Genomic DNA, 20,855 nt, shown 5'->3' with positions numbered 1-20,855 from the left:
CAGCCCTCAAAGATCAGCAAGGCGGCCTTTGTGTAGAGCCGCAGGAGATGTACATGTATTTGGAAAGGCAAGGACTGATTAGGGATCGTCAACATGACTTTGTGCATGGGAAATCATGTCTCACAAACTTGATTTGAGTTTTTTGAAGAAGTAACAAAGAAGACTGATGAGGGCAGAGCGGTGGAGATGATTTATATGGACTTCAGTAAGGCGTTCGACAAAGGACCATGGGAGACTGGTTAGCAAGGTTAGATCTCATGGAATACAGGGAGAACTAGCCATTTGGATATGGAACTGGCTTAAAGGTAGAAGACAGAGAGTGATGGTGGATGGTTTTAGACTGGAGGCCTGTGACCAGTGGAGTGCCACAAAAATAGGCATGGGATCCACTACTTTTTGTCATTTATACAAATGATTTGGATGTGAGCATAAGAGGTATAGTTAGTAAGTTTTCAGTTGACACCAAACTGGGGAGGTGTAGTGGACAGCGAAGAAGGTTACCTCTGATTAGAATGGGATCTTGATCAGATGTGCCAATGAAGTTTAATTTAGATAAATGTGAGGTGCTGCATTTTGGGAAAGCAAATCTTAGCAGGACTTATACACTTAATGGTAAGGTCCCAGGCAGTGTTGCTGAACAAAGAGACCTTGGAGTGCAGGTTGATAGCTCCCTGAAAGTCGAGTCGCAGGTAGATAGGATAGTGAAGAAGGCGTTTGGTATGTTTTCCTTTGTTGGTCAGAGTATTGAGTACAGGAGTTGGGAGGTCATGTTGCGGCTGTACAGGACATTGGTTAGGCCACTTTTGAAATATTGCAATTTTGGTCTCCTTCCTATTAGAAGGATGTTGTGAAACTTGAAAGGGTTCAGAAAAGATTTAGAAGGATGTTGCCAGGGTTGGAGAATTTGAGCTATAGGGAGATGTTGAAAAGGCTAGGGCTGTTTTCCCTGGAGCATCAGAGGCTGAGGGGTGACCTTATAGAGGTTTATAAATCATGAGTGGCATGGATAGGATAAATAGACAAAGTATCTTCCCTGGGGTGTGGGTGTCCAGAACCACAGGGTGTAGGTTTAGGGTAAGAGGGGAAGACATAAAAGAGACCAAAGAGGCAACCTTTTCACGCAGAGGGTGGTATGTGTATGGAATGAGCTGCCAGGAAGTGGTGGAGGCTGGTACAATTGCAACATTTAAAAGGCATCTGGATGGGTATATGAATAGGAAAGGTTTGGAGGGATTATGGGCCAGGTGCTGGCAAGTGGGACTAGATTGGGTTGGGATATCTGGCCGGCATGGACGAGTTGGACTGGAGGGTCTGTTTCCATGCTGTACATCTCTATGACTCTATCTTGAATTTTTTTTTTCAGGAAGCAGTTACACAAGAGGTAAATTATGTAGGTAACACGATGGACTAAGAAATAAATGGAAGTTCTTTTTCCAAAGTTGCTGAAGAAAGATATACGTTAAATTTTTGGGTGCTATTCTAAGAACTGTAGAAGCCTGTTTATTCTTCCACATTTAATGCAATCTTGAAACTAAAGTATGCATGTCAGTTTTATGGCTATACTCATTATAAAATATGAAAGTTTGGTGGATCAATTTAGATCAATCATATATAATTACGTATGAAGTTAGTCCTTCCAATTGGACAGAAAGTTAATGAAAAACCTGGCACTGAATAGGATAGTTAGACAGTAATGGGAGAAAACATAAGAGCTTTTCTGGAATACATCAAACTGGCTTTATCAGTCTGAAACCTAAGTCAATATAAACTTTCTTATTTCTTTTTTCTGTAGCAGCATTCATTCTTTAGCAGTACTTACGCTGGTAGAGTTACATGAATTGTACCAACTGGAACAATCTCCATTGATTTACCCCAGAACTTGTTCTTCCATCTCACATCTAAAGCGAAAGTTTAAAAAACTCCATAAATATAAAATGACACTTACAGACTGATCAGAAATTATAGTTGCATAAGAATACTACATTGCAATTAAAGCTAATTAGTAATTCATTATTTTAATTTAGTTACTCATCCACACTTCTCTTCATGTGCAATATTTATAGCTGCAAGTATTCTGCTTATCTGGAGAATATACATCCCCCCCAAAAAATCCTAATTTGTTTCTGCTTTCTGATAAATTCATTTCTTACTGTAGTTCTTCCTATTCAATTCATTCTAGATTAGAGTGGTGCTGGAAAAGCACAGCAATTCAGGCAGCATCCGAGGAGCAGGAAAATCGAAGTTTTGGGCAAAAGCCCTTCATCAGGAATACAGGCTTCAACTCATTGTCAACAATGTTCCAGATAGCATTGTTTCTGTTTTCTGATGGATTCATTTCTTACTGCATTGTAAGGCATTATAGGATACATTCCCGATAAGTCTGACATGAACAAGTCAAACATTTTACAAATTATTTGTGTTCACAGAACACAGCACAGCAGATCATTCAGTTTATCATAACTGGCATTCTGAAAGATCGATCCAATTTATTTTATATCTCACTTTCCTAGATTTCTCCCACCTATAGTCCTCCAAAACAAATTGGGCTTCTCTTCCAGAAACAGGAGTTCATTCATCACAATAATTAAAAAAAAGAGCAGTAACTATTGAAAAAGAAGAAAAATGTATTAATAGAAAGGGAAATCAGTAGAGGGATGGAACTAAGTAGATAACTCTTCCAGAGAACCAGTTTAGGAACCATGAGTCACAGGTTTACAAAGAGGTTGAGACAGAATGACAGGGCAGCAATTTGGATAATGAAGTTCAGACTGGACAATGTGTGCAACACACAAAAACAGAGCTAAAGAGGGTCAAAGTGAGTAATAAATGGTTAAAAGGCAACATTAATGATTCTTTATTTAAATGCACATAGCATTTGAAACAAAATAAATGAACTAACAGCACCAATACATGTAAATAGCTGGGATCCTATGGATATTATGAAGAGTGCTTACAAGGAGATCAAAGCAGTGAATTAAATAAATAAAGTATATGACTTTTTGAAAGGATAGACAGAGAGAAAAAAGATTGGCGGCATAGCATTGCTAGTATAGGATGGAATAAACAGGATAATAAAAAATCATTTTGGATCAGAATATGTTGAATCCATATCAGTGGATGTAAGAGGAGGGGTGGAGGAAATAATAAAAATAGAGAACAAGGAAATGAAAGAGGAATTGAATAAATACTTTACATCAGTCTTAACAGAAGACATTAATAGCATTCCGAAATCCTTAAATAATCAAGGGGCAAAAGGATAGAGGTAATAAATGCAATAATTAACATCAGAGAAAAAGTACTAAGGAAACAAATGGAGCCAAGACTGATAAATACCCTGGAACTGATGGATCGTAGGCTACTAAAAGAAATATATCCACAGATAGTGGAAGCACTGACCGTAACCTTCCAAAAATCCTTAGACTTTGCAAAGTCTAGAAGAATTGGAAAACTGCCAAAGTAATTATCTTATTTAGAAATGGAAAAAGACAAAAAATGTAGTGATAACCCAGTTAGTTTGATGTCTGTAATTGGTAAAATGTTAAAGTCTGTCATAAGGGATGCAATAATAGAGCATTTAGGAATATATAAACCAATCAAGCTGAGTCAGCATGGCTTCACAAAGGGGAAATCATGCCTGACAAATTTATCACATTTCTTTAAAGTAGTAACAAGTAGGAGAGATTAATGGGATGCAATGTAGTTGGATTTTCAGAAGACATTTAATAAGGTACCACACATTAGGCTACTAAATAAGATAAAAGCCTATTGCATTGGAGGTCATATATTAGTAGAGATTGAGAATTTACTAACAGGGAAAAAAAAGATTGAGATAAAAGGGCACTTTCAGAGTGGCAAACTGTTAACTAGTGGAGTACCTCAGCAAATCAGTGCTGGGGCCACATTTGTTTACAATATAGATTAATGAGTTGAATGAGGAAAGTGTAGACACAATAGTCAAATTTGTCATTGCCACAAAATAGGAGGGAAGGCAGGTGGTGAGGATGACATGAAGCATCTAAAAAAGGATTGTAAACAAGTAAAGCAAGTGGGTAAAAACTTGACAGATGTATATAATGTAGAAAAATGTGAGATTGTGCACTTTGGCAGGAAAAGAGAAACTGAATAGTATTTCAATGCAGTTGGCCTTTATTTCACTAGAAATGGAATACCAAAATAGAGAAGTTTTGTTCTAACTATACTAGCACCAGTCTGACCACAGCTGGAATACAGTGACAGTTTTGGGACCCCCATCCAAGTAAAGATATACTGGCATTGGAGACAGTCCAGTGATGGTTCACTCGGCTGTTACCAAGTATTAAAGGGCTCTCTCATGAGGAAGGGTTGAGTAGGTTGAGTCTAGACTCATTGGAATTTAGAATAATGAGGTGACCTTATTGAAACATACATGATTCTCGGGGGACCTTACTGGGTTGGTGCAGAAAGGTTGTTTCCCCACGTGGACGAGTCTACAACCTGCTGTCATAGTCACAAAATAACAGGTCGCCCTTTCAAGACAAAGATGAGGAGGAACTACTTGTCCCAGAGGGTAATGAATCCATGAAATTCTTTATGACAAAGGGCTGTTGAAGGTGGATCAATAAGTACATTTAAGTCTGAGATGGACAGATTTTCAAACTCCAAGAAACCTAGGTTTATAGGGAAAAAGCCAGGAAAGTGGAGTTGAGGATTATCTGATCAGCCCATGATTTCATTGAATGGCAGAGCAGACTTAATGAATGATTTGCTTCTCCATTTTACAGACAGTCCATTCTATTCTGCAGCTTGAGATTCATACATTTCTCATTTCCAACCTAGTATGCATAAAAACTTCCTTTCTGACTGCTACTCCACAATGAAATTTCCAAATTGCTATTATTGCTGAGTATTACAAAACCTTCATTTCATAAAAGTTCTTCAGCTCCTTAGCAATGACAACATTCTCCATTCCAACATACACCTACCTTGCCAGAAAGTAAAGTTTTTTGATTCAGCGTGACATGCAGATATTGGAGGATGGTGGCTGACCTAAAGCAAAACATTGTTGGAAAGTGAAGTACGTTACAATTTAAAAAAAATTAGATTCCCTACAGTACGGAAACAGGCCCTTCTGCCCAACCTGTCCACACCGACCCTCCGAAGAGTAACCCACCCAGACCCATTTCCCTCTGACTAATGTACCTAACAATATGGGCAATTTAGCACAGCCAATTCACCTGACCTGCACATCTTTGGATTGTGGGAGGAAAACCGGAGCACCCGCAGGAAACCCACGCAGACACGGGGAGAACATGCAAACTCCACACAGTCAGTCACCCGAGGCTGGAATCGAACTGGGTCCCTGGCGCTGAGGCAGCAGTGCTAACCACTGAGCCACCATGCCGCCCATTTTCCTCCATAAGTTTGCTATTTAATAGTTACCTTTATTTTTAATCTTAAATTTAAATAAAAGTCCAAAATTCACAAATATACTTTTGTCTTTAATTGTCAATTTAATGTGTTTATTGCTATTAGGGCCTTCATCTGCCAGGGACACAGAAAAGTCCCAACTTGATGGCGAGAGTATCTATCCCTTAACTTTGATGGAGTTAACTCACCTGCAACTTGCCAAAAGCCTGCATTCATGGCTCTTTTAACTTAATTTGTTTCTACTTCTGTAATGAAACCCTTAAATATCAATAGGTAGAAGCTTCAAATTCAGAGGACTGGAAAATTGAACAGAATGCGGTTCCACCAAACTTCTGCCAAAATTGCACCCTTTGGATAAACACAATAAGGAGCAATGCCTTAGCATTTCCTGGGCAGCCCTCGGAGCTTTAGACACTGAGTGCTTTAAAGACCTTTGTGGAAATCACATCACCCAAGAGGTGTTGACATTTTGGCGAAGATACCAAAGCTTAACAATCTCGTCACTCTCAAGATAAACTGATGTCTATGGAATCAATTACTTTTGAAAGATGTACTTCTGCTCCACCTAGAGTCTAACTTATCAAGAGTCCTTATTGCCATTGCAGCAGCAAGATATTACTGATGCACCAGTTGCAGGTATGTGGTGAATAACCCTGGCCCATCTTCAAATGATATGTGTCTAACTGGATGGATGTGTGGCCCACACTGCAATACTTCTACATGTGGAACAGGCCAATTGCCATCGAACAGCTTGACTGTATAAGACAAAAACCGCACTGGAAACCACTTAAGGTGTTCTTTGATAAAATCTGTTGTAATGTACATAGAATTAACCTGTCTTTTAGAAATTAGAAGAGAAACACTTCTGAATTACAAGGTATGTATTACAAACATAATTTGCTTAACTACAAACGTTTCTTCCCAGTTTCCCCATACGAGAACCTGTTCAGGAATCCCAGTTGTTCAGTCACTTTCTTTATACTTGTATATACTTGATATGCAGCAAGAGCCATTACCTGTTCAGCAATAAACCAGAAGCCTTGTTCTTTTCTTATGCATTCATATGTCTCCCCTAGAACTGGGTTAAATGGCTTACTTCCAGCTCTGTAATATGAAGATGCATATGCTGAAACTGCAAAAGCTGCGACAAACACCTATGGGAATACAAGAGATGAATGACTGTTCTTATTCCATCACTTTAACTGCTTAACGGAATATTGGGCCCATTAGATTATAAAACCTGAACCATTACCAATCCATTACATGCATATCAAATGTAGGGATGTTCATTAGACATGCATTTCTCCATTGAAAACAAAGAACGAAGAAAACTTAATAAATCTAAATCTGAGATTGACTTTATAAATTCTATTATCATTCATTGCTTCAAAGTAATTTGGACAAAACAAAACAAATCTCAAATATACATTTTCTTATCTGTGTTTTTTTTTACTGTTTATAAAAGCTGGCAAAGGAAAATAATTTTACAATAATCCTTAGTACAAAATTTAAATGTGTGCAATTTTACACTCCTCCAAAATATAACAATTTTATCAAAATTTTGTAATAGCTACATTGAGGTAATGGATTTGTTTTCACACGGATCGGCTCAGAAGTCTAATTCTTGATCTTTCCTGGAAATTTTAGTGAAATTGCAGTACTTAGGCAACAAAAAAGGCAGAAGTGAATGATTGTCACAGAATGGATTGTTCAATCCAGCACCAGCTTGGCTAGGGTTATTAGAATTCTTCTGAAAGGTAATAAGCAGGATAGATAAAGGGAAACAGTGGATACAATACATTTGGATTTTCAGAAGACATTTGATAAAGTAGATGTCAGGTTACTTAAGAATCCAAAGAGGAGAAAGTGAGGACTGCAGATGCTGGAGATCAGAGCTGAAAATGTGTTTCTGGAAAAGCGCAGCAGGTCAGGCAGCATCCAGGGAACAGGAGAATCGACGTTTCGGGCATAAGCCTGAAGAATTCCTGAAGGGCTTATGCCCGAAACGTCGATTCTCCTGTTCCTTGGATGCTGCCTGACCTGCTGCGCTTTTCCAGCAACACATTTTCAGCTACTTAAGAGTCCATGCTATTGGAGGTAATATATTAGCATGTATAATGGACTGGCTAACTAACAAAAGACAGAGTACTGGAATAAGGGGGAGCATTTCAGTATGGCAACCAGTAACTAGTGGACTGGCACAGGGATCAGTGCTATGGTCATAATATTTTATAATATATTGTAATAACTCAGATGAGGAAAGTAAATGTACAATTGCCAAGTTTGTAATAACAAAAACAGGTGGGGAGGCAAGTGGTGAGGATTACAAAGAACGTACAGAGGGATACATGCAGGTTAAGCGAATGGACAAAAGCTTGGGAAACTGAATTTAACGAGCAAATTGTGAGATTGTGCAGTTTGGCAATAAGAATATATGAGGGGAATATTAGTTAAATGCAGAAAGACTGTAGAAAGTTACAAGACAGAGGGCTTTGGGAGTACTTGTGCATAAATCACAAAAACCTGGCATACAGGTTCAGTAGGTAATAGAGAGGGCAAATGAACTACTGGCTTTTATTTCAAAATGAATGGAGAATATAAAAAGGGAAGTCTTGCTAAATCTACTCAAGGTACCAGCTTAGCCAAATGACAGGTGGCATTCTGAACAGTTTTGGGCCCTTAATCGAAGGAAAGATATAATGGCATTGGAGGCATTCCACAAGGTTGATCCCAGGTATGGAGAGTTTATTTTATGAGGTGAGGTTGAGTAGGTTAGGTCTGGATTCACTGGATTTTAGAAGAATGAAAGGTGACTTTATTAAAACACTCAGACTTTTAGGGACTTGAAACAGTAGATGCGAAAGGCTTATTTTCTGCTTCTGGGGCAGACGATGACCCAACATCATAATATCTGAATAAGAGAATTGTCCTTTTAAGGCAGAGAGAAAGAAGAATTTCTTAAGGCAGTTAATTTGTGGAATTTTTAACAAAGAGGGGTCTCGAGGTTAGGTCATTCAGTATATTCAAGGCTGAGATAGACAGTTTTATTTTAATCAATAAGGGAATTAAGAGTGATGGGGAAAAGATAACAAAGTGGAATTGATGGTTATCAGATCTCATTAGAGTCATAGAGATATACAGCATGGAAACTGACCCTTCGGTCCAACCCGTCCATGCCGACCAGATATCCCAGCCCAATCTAGTCTCTCCTGCCAACACCCAGCCCATATCCCTCCAAACCCTTCCTATTCATATACCCATCCAAATGCCTCTTAAATGTTGCAATTGTACCAGCCTCCACTACTTCCTCTGGCAGCTCATTCCATACACGTACCACCCTCTGTGTGGAAAAACTTGCCCCAAAAGGTTTCTTTTATATCTTTCCCCTCTCACACTAAACCTATGCCCTCTAGTTCTGGACTCCCCCACCCCAGGGAAAAGACTTTGTCTATTTATCCTATCCATGCCCCTCATAATTTTGTAAACCTCTAAGGTCATACCTCAACCTCCGACACTCCAGGGAAAACAGCCCCAGCTTGTTCAGCCTCTCCCTATAGCTCAAATCCTCCAACCCTGGCAGCATCCTTCTAAATCTTTTCTGAATGCTTTCAAGTTTCACAACGTCTTTCCGATAGGAAGGAGACCAGAATTGCACGCAATATTCCAACAGTGGCCTAACCAATGTCCTGTACAGCCGCAACATGACCTCCCAACTCCTGTACTCAATACTCTGACCAATAAAGGAAAGCATACCAAACGCCTTCTTCACTATCCTATCTACCTGTGACTCCACTTTCAAGGAGCTATAAACCTGCACTCCAAAGTCTCTTTGTTCAGCAACACTCCCTAGGGGGATCTTACCATTAAGTGTATAAGTCCTGCTAAGATTTGCTTTCCCAAAATGCAGCACCTCACATTTGAATTAAACTCCATCTGCCACTTCTCAGCCCATTGACCCATCTGGTCAAGATCTGTTGTAATCTGAGGTAACCCTCTTCACATTAAATCAGACTCTATGCTGAATGACAATGCTCCTACATCCTTATGGATAAGCAATACATTTTATTCTGTAGGCACAGGCAATATCAATGTTTCCAAAGAATACAAGAACCTTTCAGTTAGGAATACTTTACTTACCCATGAATGAGCCACAAATATTGGCCTCGTCAATGACACCCACTTAAATTCCCGTGAACAAACAAAAGAAGTTTCATCTTGTAAGCAACTTTTAGTAAACAAGGGAATGAGTAGATGAAAAGGAATGGGAGTTAAAAGCAGTGTAAGCTTTTCCTTTTCAGCACATAGTCACTGAGAATTCTAGGATTTTGACTTAATGACATTGAAGGAACAGTGATAATTTTCAAATCAGGATCGTGAGTGGCTTCGAGGGGAATTTGCAAGTAGTAGCGTTCCCTTGTATCTGCTGCTGTACACCATCTTGAGGGTAGTGCTCATGATTTGGAAGATGCTGTCTAAGGAGTCTGGGTGAATTTCTGCAGTGCATTCTGTAGATGGTACATACTGATGCTTCTGAGCATCAGGGTTAGGGTTGAGGAGTAAGAGGAGAAAGTGGATGAAGCTGAATGAAGAGCAGCTACCCTTTGGGAAGAGGGCGCTGCTCTTCTTCCGAGGCCAATAGCAATAGATCCAGATTGTATTTGATGAACTGAGGGTCTGTACTGTCCTGGGTGCCATGTCTCAATCTTCTATGTTTCATTTTGCTTTCCTCTGATGTAATAGAGACTTTGGCATGAACTGCAGATTCTCTCATCAGACAATTAGTAGCCTCAGTGATGGCTGTTCGGAGATATATTTACAGTCTCACATTTCACCTCACCCAGCTCCACTCCCATACCCACTGGTCCCAAACAGACAGGCAGCCTGTCTTCTTTATGAGAATCTAAACTTAAATCAGCTTCCCACCAGATATGGGTTATAAAACAGACCCATCTCCTGTTTGCCTCCTGGTGAAAATTATGTCTTTGCTTCCCCCTCCACGGATGTTATCTGACCAGCTCTGCACTTAAAGCATTTTCAGCCTAAACTGTACATGGAAATCATTGCAAACATAAAGGTAAGACAGAAGGGCAGATCAACTCAAAGATAGACACACATCAAGAGTAGAAATAGGTAAGAATCTAAGAGATGAAAAGCATTGTTGGAGGAGGATATGAACCATATCAATCTACAGTTCGAGATTATTGCCAGGCAGGTGCAAAACTAATTGCACTGGAAATTCATACTGATTTATCATGAGCAACAGAAAGTCAATAGCTCTTAATTTCTCACTAACAAAACAATATACATGAAGAAATTCAAACACGTATCCTGGATCTAGTGCAGACCTTGCATGTGCAGATGAAATAAAATATTCATTTACCATCCTTTCAAATGGGTCATCAGTTTGAGATGCCGTATCCAGTAGCTCACTGTATTCCAGCTCTTCACAGAGGCGCTGGAGCGTGTTCACTGGTTCGTTTAACTGAACTGGCATGGAAACTTTAGAAAGATCTTTCCCTATGTTATTCCTTAGAATATTCCACAAGCTTATGTTACTATTGGTTGGTCCGGGAACAGGCAGGCATGATCTTCTTCTAACATTGTGACTTGTACCATTTTGAGCAGGACCTGTTTTATTTAAGTAAAAGAAACACTGCTTAAGATCATGAAGACTTGGTCATAAAATTACAGTGATTGTTACAGTTTGTTTTGCACAGATAATTTAAGTACTCACTTTTCCTGAAGAATACCACTAGGGTAAGACATACAGCAGTTAAACATTAACTGAGCCATCACAGTCAAATTTGATATAGTTTACAAATACATTGGGGGAAATGTTCATCCCATTCAATCGATAGGAAACAAACAGGATCAGACAGAATGCAAGGTTAGCATTCTGCCCAACATTCTTCTCCAGTGGGCTGAACCTTACTTTTTTTGGCTAAGTCGGAGTTGCATGGAGTACCTTTTGAAGGACTTGTCGCCAGAAGTCCAGTGAGTTCTCTTGTCGCACCTTTTCCAAACATGGCTCATTAATCACCTATCCTGTCTCAATGACATCCTCATGTCCAATTTTCACCCCATCTTACCATGCTTTTTTTCTGGAACAACTTGCCACTCAGCAGGTAGCCACTGAAACACAACCATCCCTTGCACCCATGCCACCATAATGCCACCAGTTACACAAGTACTGGCATTTTGAAGCTGCCCTGCTCAGTCACAGACAATGTCAGAAGATATCAGAGGAGGAGAAGATAGCATCACAATTTTCTGATATGGTTCTGGTGGACTTGGGAGTGCAGAGGAAGCCATTCCCTTCCTGGAGGACACTGCCAACCTGGTGTGAAATTGATACCTGGGTCAATGCCAACTCAACTGTGGAGGAATGGACAATGGTGCTATAAAAAAAAAGGGTCAAGAACCATCTCTGCTCTGCCAAGGTAAGTGTCACATTCCTCTCTCTGCCAGCTTGCACTTAACTCCCACCAAGACATTTACTGTACCATCTCACTACTACTTTAAGCACCTTCGCTCTCTTACTCTTCCCCTCAACATCCCAAAACACTAACCCTTCTGTGCTGCTTCCTCAATTTTTAACACATCTCATCACTTTACCCCCATATGCACCAGGAGGAAAAACCATACCACCCACTGTCATCTCACTTATTACCCCCAATTACTCATTACAGAAGACAGCTCATAATTGTTTTTAGATTAGATTAGATTATCTACAGTGTGGAAACAGGCCCTTCAGCCCAACAAGTCCACACTGCCCCTCTGAAGAGAAACTCACCCAAACCCATTCCCCTACCTTTTATTTACCCTGACTAACGCAACTAACACTGTGGGCAATTTAACATGGCCAATTCACCTGACCTGCACATCTTTGGATTGTGGGAGGAAACTGGAGCACCCAGAGAAAACCCACGCAGACACAGGCAGAATGTGCAAACTCCACACAGACAGGCGGAAATCGAACCCAGGACCCTGGTGCTGTGAGGCAGCAGTGCTAACCACTGAGCCACCGTGCCGCCCACAGACACATCTCAAATGAGTGGAGATGTGTCCAATACCAGGATCTCAAACTCTACCAAGGAAGATTTCAGGCCCTCACAGAAGACTGGAACAGTTCCTGCTGGGATACTGAAACATTTATGTCACATCAAACAAACACTTAATTCCACTGCAACTTTCTCATCAACCTCACTGTCTCTCCCCATCGTTACACAACACTTCCCTCTCTCTTGTCTTGCAGTTTTTGCAAACCTATCCTTGATCTCTGCAGAGAAACACCCGGTTCCACCAGAAACCCCATTTTTTATCTCTGAGGATGACCGTACCAAGGCTTCAGAGGAAATTATTAGCAGTCTCAGTCAAACCAATGGTTTAGCATTCTCTCTGGAAGTGGGGGTGGGAAGAAAGCTTCAAGATTCCTAATTCTAAAAGGCAACTCGCCAAACATGTGACTGTGATGAAACATTCCATGCTCCTTGTGACCAAATCCTGAACATTTGAAGGCTGCCAATGTTCACAGTCATGCCCCAATATTCTACCTTCAGCAGAAAAGGAATGAAAACTGCATAAAAATTGGAAGGAAGGTGATATAGTTTACAATAAGTGATGCCTTATTCAACAGAGAGCAATTATATTCTAATTATCAGTCTGACAATTTTGAAAAGAGTTATTCACACCTTGGATGATGGAGAAGAGAAGGAAGCTGCCTCCTCCATTGTATATTTGTAAATAGCATTTTCAACAAAAATATACCTGAGGATAATCCCCAACTTCAATGAGAATTCACCCACCAACACTCCTGGCACACATTTGTATACAAAGTGAAAGCCGAAAGCAGAAAATATCTGAATGATCTTACATGTGTTCTGAGCATTTGTTTCTGCGTCGGTGCTCAAGTTATCCTCTGAAACATTGTCACTTATGTCACTGACATATGAATCATCATCTGAGGCCTACAACAAAAATAAAAACAAATTATTCACTCTTCTCAAAGCACCCAAATCATATCCACCAAAATAGCAAGCAATGTTAATAATACAGGACAGAGTGATGCTGACAATACACACACAGGACATTAACTCAGCACTGGCAAACTTCTCACAATAACCGGTCATAGTTATGAGCAGAAAATCTCATTCACATACTAAAAAGGAAGCAGAAAATGAAGCCACACATGTTCTTCTACAGAGAAGACAACAGGTCTAAAAGATTTCATGCAAAAAGAAAATTTCCCATGAGCTTTATACCCATCCTCATTTTCGGAGTTTTTTTTGAAAATGTTCTCTCAGGGAATCGAAGTGTGGCTGACGAAGCTAAGATTTATGGCTCCTCTCTTAGCCTGCTCATGCTTGAATCACTACAAGATAGCATCCAAGTTCAGTGGTAATAGGGAAGACAAATTATTTTAAAGGCAAATGGAGTCTAAAATTAGGGAGCTCTTATTAAAACAATACAAGACACTAGTTACACCACACCTGGAATACAGTCAATAATTTTGATGCATGATAGACTAGCATTGGAAGCAGTTCAGATAATATTCCCTAGTTGGATTCTATTTGTGGAGGGATTTTCTCGTGAGAGGAGCTTGAGTAGATTGGGCCTGCACTTACTGGATTTTAGAAGAATGTCAGGAGACCTTATTGAAATATAAGATTGTCAGGGGCCTTGACAGGATAGATCCTGAGAGTTTGAATCCTCTTGTGGGGAGGTCTACGGCCAGTAGGCATAATTTTAGAGTAAGGTAGAGATGAGGAGGGTTTTTATTCTTTCTGAGGGTATTGAATCTCTGGGATTCTTTACTGCAGAGGGCTGTTGAAGCTGGGTCATTAAGTGTACTCAAGGTTGTGATAGGTTTTTAATCTGTAAGGATATCAAGGGTTATGGAGATAAAGCAAGATTACTTATGGACAGAAATTGAGGAAGAGTAGGATCAAAGAAGGTACATGCCCCAAGTGCAGCTGATGTTGGGCACAACGAAGATTTGGCAACTTTAGCAATTCTCATTAAATTCCATGTGGCTGAACTGCATCAAGTATCCGATGTTATGACAATGAAAAAAACATGCAACATTCAGCATCTTTGACACTTTAGTTGACATATTAACAGTTCCCTCTCTTAAGGGACTGCCCTTCACACAGGTTTAATACTGTCATTATCCACCTTCTCAGAAAAACAAATCAGCTTTCCGCTCTTTCTACAGCATAAAATTGTTTTTATCCCAATACATTATACATTCCTAATCACCTATACATCAGGCTTTTCCATTGTGTTGGGCATAATCAAGACTTAATGTATTCTCAAATACCATCCAACCTAGGTACACTCCGAGCAACTTCAGAACTGCCACAGGTTCCATGACAAAAGTGAGAATATTTTTTATTGTTTTATTTTTTCAACTCACATGGACTAAACCCACCAATGACTACTGAAATATCAGTCGAGAAAGGGAAGTCATGCTCAGGCCAGATCATACTCTGATAGCTGCTATGACCTTACAGCCCACAATACATCCTGAATCACTTTACAAGTGAATAACTTCCTCAGCAGCACACCAACCTCATTCTCTGATGAGCTCGCTGACAGCAAGACTTCCTGTGCATCAAAGAACTCACAGAGAGAGTCTGCTCGGGAAACCCTGCTTTCATTTGAGAGTTGATGGACCAGAGGATTGGTTGCTTCAGCAAGATCTTGCTGCTGCAGGACAAGGAAAGAGAGAGTGAAATTGTAATAACTGGATTCTAATGCATCAGAAATTGGGAATTAAATTTAAAACTGCTTCTTTCTACATATATTAAAAATCCTGAAAATGAAAAACCATTCATAAATATCTTGTAGAGCAAGTTATTTTTTAAAACAGATCACACTTGAATTTAGAGCATCAAGAATGACATGCACAACATATTGCTAGCCACTGCAGCACTTGCTGCTGACAACAATGTAAATCAGTCATTAATTTACTATAAAATAATGCAATAGAAACACAAAGTGCTGGAGATAATCAAATCTGGCAGGAACCCATATTTAGCAACTCCCCATACACTTTGAATAGTGAAGGGGTCGCAGGTTTAATTCACGATTTGGGTCATAGGGTCTATTTCTGTGCTGTATGACTCTTTGGTCCAGCTTGATCATGCTGACCAGGTTTCCCAAACTAAACTAATTCCATTTGGCTGTGCTTGGTCCATATCCCTCTAAACCTTCCAGCTAAGACCATAGTCAGGATTTCCACAGATAGCCTGGGACAGGTGTATATAAGTCAGCCAAGTTTAATATGACTGATTGATATCCTGAAATGCTTCCTGCAAGGATCAATGGTAAAAAAACAAATAATTAGTTAAACACAGGACATCTGGGCTCATGTAAAACTAATGAGTAAGGAGCAAAGGTGACCAGAAATGAAGCTGAACAAAAGTCAGTGCATCCATAGAGGAGTATGGAAAAACTCTAAAGAAACATCCAATGTTATATATGCCATTATTAAATATGTAGCTAACTTTTGCCTTGCCCTAACAGTTATAGAGTATGTTTGCTTCAACAATGCAGCACTACTTAAAAGAAAATCTACTTTATTCACAAATAAACAATCAAATAAAAATGCAATTATCACTAGTAAAACATTACACTACTACGTTAATTAGACTTTTTGCCTTTTACAGCTAAAATTCCATTTGCATCATTTCACAACAACTTGTCAGGACTGAAAAGGTCAAAACTAATATAAAAATTGACATCCAGTGTTGAATTTTAAAAAATAATTCAAAAGGTATAGACAAGTTCTGTGAAGAATTGAAAACATGTTGAGTGCCCAATCTCAATTTTGTAATTGGTGTGTAAATATGTATTTATTTTGATTTAATTAATGAAATAATCTCTAATGAGAAAATACACTTAATTTTGAGCCAAACTGAAAGTAGCAGCATTTCAGAGGGTGCAAACAACAGATACAGAAATTCAAGTTTGTAAGAGAAACATGGACAAAGTGCCCTATCTTAACACAAAGGAAAGTATTATTGAAAGGTAGTCATTTCCAGAGGAGTTTAAAAATCTATTTAAGTGGTAGGTTGCTGACTTGTGAAGATTGTGACCCAGAATTTCAAATGTTAGAAAATCATTTCTGAAGTGTAGGTAGGAGTTGCCATGGCAACCCTGAGGAATTCCTATCACAGCAGACTCATAGGAATTGCCAAGAAATTGAAGATGTCACTTCGAAATTCCACTAAGCCTGGAACCCTCCAAAAGTAACCATTTAAATCAGAGAATTCACAAGGTTCTGTTGCGTTAACACATAGTTACACATAAAAAGTTAGACTACAAAATACCTGCCCTAACTCTCAAGTAACTAGCCAACTGGCCCCAACTCATCTCATGCGCACCCAACCACATCTTCCTTACACCCTCACGCTGACCCAAACACCCTACCTCAGAACAGACATACCAACATATCCTCTCCTCTACAGCCAAATCTGACATCACCATTCCCATCCATCCCAACCTCCTCTAAACATACAATTACTTATCAATGACTCTTGTTAACTTGCACCTTGGCACTGTACCTATCTGGCATCCTCCTCTCATTCTTACTGTAAGTACTTAGCATTTCAAGGCAGCTGTCAAGGTGGTTCTCTGTGAAACTGGATCTTTAAAATTTTAGAATACAGCAACTGACTACTGTGGAAAAATGGGCAGTGTAATGCCTTCCCCTGACTGCTTTAATGTTATGGAGGGATTTGTAAAAATGGAAGTACAATGCCACATTTCTGAAGGAGTCCTGATCCAAATATACTGTCAGAAATGAAGAGCTTTTCTATTATGTAGAGACATGTTCCAGCAATTTGAGTACCAATCCTGAGAATATCCAGTCCTGTGCTTACTAATGGCTGGGTTTCACTGGAAAGGACATATGGCTGCACCTGTTCGAGTCTTTCTTTTTCTGTCAAATGATTAAATGTGTTACCTAAAATCAAATACGCTTTGATTTATACATGCTTAAAACCACCCTTCAAAAGCATAATGATTGCATTTCCAAGTAAATTAAATGTCTAATGATCAATAACAAATTATATGCCACATAGTTCATTACAAAATACTTGCACACATAAGTTGACAAGGTCACAAATGATTGACATAGACCCGTCGCATATTCATAAAAAGAAACATTTTCTCTAAAGAGCAAGTCCACTTGGATGAAATGCTTAGTAACGAAGCAGGAGAATCTCATTTTCTCTATGACCTTTTAGCAAAGTTTAATTTCCAAATTTACACTTATTGCATAAAAAAATCATATGTATTAAATAATTTAATACAGAAAGAACACTGCTTACTTTGCATTGAAGTTTACAACATAACCTGTGCTCAAGGCAAGAAGCATTAGCGCCAAACTGCTATTCCAGTCTCATTCCTCAACCACATAGTCAAAGAACTCTTCACTTGAAACCACTCAAGGATCAGAGCACAGCCCTTTAACTTCTTTCAGGAGTTATTACATTTTAAAATATATACAGATAATATCCTGATGTTTAACACTGTATGGTGCCAAAAAGTAATTATTTTATCTTTTAAGACTTAGCTTTAATTCAGTCAAAACATGTGCAAATTGCTTCAGTATGACTTTTATTTACAGTAGCTGAACAAACTGAAAACAGTTCGAATTGTTTGAGTAAGAATCGTTCTGATTTTGTAAGTTGTAACAAAGGGTTTGATTGGATCTTTTGAAATTGCAGGGGTTTTTCTGCATGATAATTACATAAGCATATCTATTCATCCATAAGCACATCCATCTCTATTCATCAAGCAAATTTGATAAGTAATTGTGTTAACTTTTATCTACTTAATTATGAAAGTATTTTATATTATGGGGTTTCAAGCTAAAAGGCCTTCATCAGTGCCAAAATGAGTTTATTGGCTTAGATTTTCTTTTCCCAAAAGTGACAAGTGCTACAAGTGCTGTCACTCCGGTGATGGTACTTAGGTTAAATCGCTCAAGAGCTCCAGGTTCACACTCTAGGTGGCACATAATTGGTCAATGATTGTTAGCGAGTTCGTTAACTTAAAGATCTGTTATCTTTAAAGCTACTCTCCAAAGGTTTGTACAAAATTTTATATGTAAGAAGTTACAGTTAATAATCACAGCTTAAGTTAGCAAAGACTAAATTAGTAAACAGTTAACTTACAGCAGGTAAATCTAATGGAAGTGTTTAATGACAGAAAGTGCGTGTGTGTAATAGTCATGGCTTAAAAACTCCAAATTCATATTAAAATCATTGCATTTCATCATTACCTATGCTTTAGGAGTTGGTCTTTGGCATATGCACCTTAAGATTGTGATTACACCAAGACCTCAGAGAGTTAGGGAGGATTTTACCTAAACAAGTAAAACACATGTTGAAATGACTAGTTGTTTGTGATAGATGGTTGTTTGAGATAGATCTGTTATGGCAGATATCCTTTAAGTGTTTAACATTTAACATTCATTAATTCATTCAGATGACGAGGGTATCACTTGCAAGGCCAGCCACATTGACCCTAATTGCCTTCAACATATTTATGTTGCTCATCCAGTTTAGTTTCTGGTCATTGATGTTTTGGCATAGCAGGGAATTTGACAACAGTAATGTCACTAAATGTCAAAGAGAGGTGGTTAGGCCCTCCCTCCTTCAAGTTGGTTATTGTCTCATACCAATGGGCAAGCATCATTTACACCACACATCAGCCCAAGCCTGGATATTATGGAGGTTTTTAATCCATATAAAGACATGGATTGCTTTGCTATGAGAAGAAATCCAAATGGAACTGAACAGTGTGCGATCAATTAACATGCTTATTTCAAACTTTGAGAAAGGGCAAGCCTTTGATGAAGTAGGTGAAGACGGTCAGGCCTTATACACTGTCCTGCCTCCAGCAAACATAACAAAGTTCCTTTCTGCTGGGTATGGCGCCTGTCATTAGACAGCCATCTCACCCCACCCAAGCTTCAATTCCCATGAACTTTAATTATAGTACAGCTCCTCAAATCCAGACCCAGTCAAATGCTGCCTTGATGTCAAAAGCAATAACTCCAACCCACCCCTCTGGAACTAAGTTACTTTGTCATCACTGGACTAAGGCTATAAATGTGGTCTGGAGCTGAGTGATCTGGGAAAAAAACCAGCAGACAATCTGAAGAGTTTCTGCTGGTTAGTAGCACCAAGCACAGCACTGAAAGGCAATAATTTTCTGTAAACTGGATGTGTCATTTTCTAGTGGACAGGACATTTCTAGATAATTTTCATTAACCATGGCATCTGTGATAATGTCAGATGTGTACACCTTTGATTTGATCTGCTGGCCGTGGAATTGCTACTGCATGCTGTTAGCATGAAATGTACATGTGTAGCAGCTTCACCAGGTTGGTAGCTCACGTCCAAGCATTTCTGGTAGTACTCCTGGCATGGTGACTTCATTCCTCATTGCAGCCAAGTCAATGGTCCTTGTTGACGACAATGGTACAGTGAGATGGCATGCAAGACGAGGAGGTTTCCAGGGGCATTCAATTCTGCTACTGATGGTCCACAGTGCTTCGTGGATGCCGGGGTCTGATCTGTTCAGAATTTATCCCATTTAGCCATAACGTAATGCCACACAGTACAGTGAAGGGTGTAAAGACTGCCAAAGTGTTAAAGGTTTAGATGGAGAGGAATTTGTTAAGTGCATACAAGACAATTTTCTGATTCAGTATGTGGATGTACCTACCAGAGAGGGTGCAAAACTTGACCTACTCTTGGGAAATAAGGCAGGGCAGGTGACTGAGGTGTCAATGGGGGAGCACTTTGGGGTCAGCGACCATAATTCTATTTGTTTTAAAATAGTGATGGAAAAGGATAGACCAGATCTAAAATTTGAACTTCTAAATTGGAGAAAGGCCAATTTTGACTGTATTAGGCAAGAACTTTTGAAAGCTGATTGTGGGCAGATGTTCGCAGGTAAAGGGATGGCTGGAAAATGGGAAGCCTTCAGAAATTAGATAATGAGAATCCAGAGAAAGTATATTCCTGTCAGGGTGAAAGGGAAGGTTGGTAGGTGTTGGGAATGCTGGATGACTAAAGAAATTGAGAGTTTGGTTAAGAAAAAGAAGGAAGCATATTCAGGAATAGACAGGATAGATTGAGTGAATCCTTAGAAGGGTATAAAGGAAGTAGGAGCATACTTAAGAGGGAAATCAGGAGGGCAAAAAGGGGACATGAGATAGCTTTGGCAAATAGAATAGAGGAGAATCCAAAGGGTTTTTACAAATATATTAAGGACAAAAGGGTAACTAGGGAGAGAATAGGGCACCTCAAAGATCAGCAAGGTGGCCTTTGTGTGGAGCCACAGAAAATGGGGGAGATACTAAATGAATATTTTGCATCAGTGTTTACTGTGGAAAAGGATATGGAAGATGTAGACTGTAGGGAAATAGA

At 39.3% G+C, this 20,855-nt stretch overlaps 1 protein-coding gene across 4 annotated transcripts in view; it reads right to left on the bottom strand.

Moving 5' to 3' along the window:
• osbpl3b (oxysterol binding protein-like 3b) overlaps positions 1 to 20,855 on the bottom strand; it is a 214,669-nt gene that overhangs the window by 47,929 nt on the left and 145,885 nt on the right. For all 4 annotated transcript variants that reach the window (XM_043689591.1, XM_043689590.1, XM_043689594.1 and 1 more), the window contains 6 exons: positions 14,977 to 15,114; positions 13,280 to 13,373; positions 10,787 to 11,034; positions 6,423 to 6,560; positions 4,962 to 5,025; positions 1,820 to 1,898 (listed from right to left, as the gene is read on the bottom strand). In XM_043689591.1, coding sequence (XP_043545526.1) covers positions 1,820 to 1,898; positions 4,962 to 5,025; positions 6,423 to 6,560; positions 10,787 to 11,034; positions 13,280 to 13,373; positions 14,977 to 15,114 — 761 coding nt within the window. The remainder of the gene's footprint in view (positions 1 to 1,819; positions 1,899 to 4,961; positions 5,026 to 6,422; positions 6,561 to 10,786; positions 11,035 to 13,279; positions 13,374 to 14,976; positions 15,115 to 20,855) is intronic.

This window comes from Chiloscyllium plagiosum, chromosome 5 (assembly GCF_004010195.1).
Source record: "Chiloscyllium plagiosum isolate BGI_BamShark_2017 chromosome 5, ASM401019v2, whole genome shotgun sequence".
In the NCBI taxonomy this organism is placed as follows: domain Eukaryota; kingdom Metazoa; phylum Chordata; class Chondrichthyes; order Orectolobiformes; family Hemiscylliidae; genus Chiloscyllium; species Chiloscyllium plagiosum.
The sequence above is the reverse complement of the archived record's forward strand: the minus strand, read 5'-3'. Positions and strand labels throughout refer to the sequence as shown.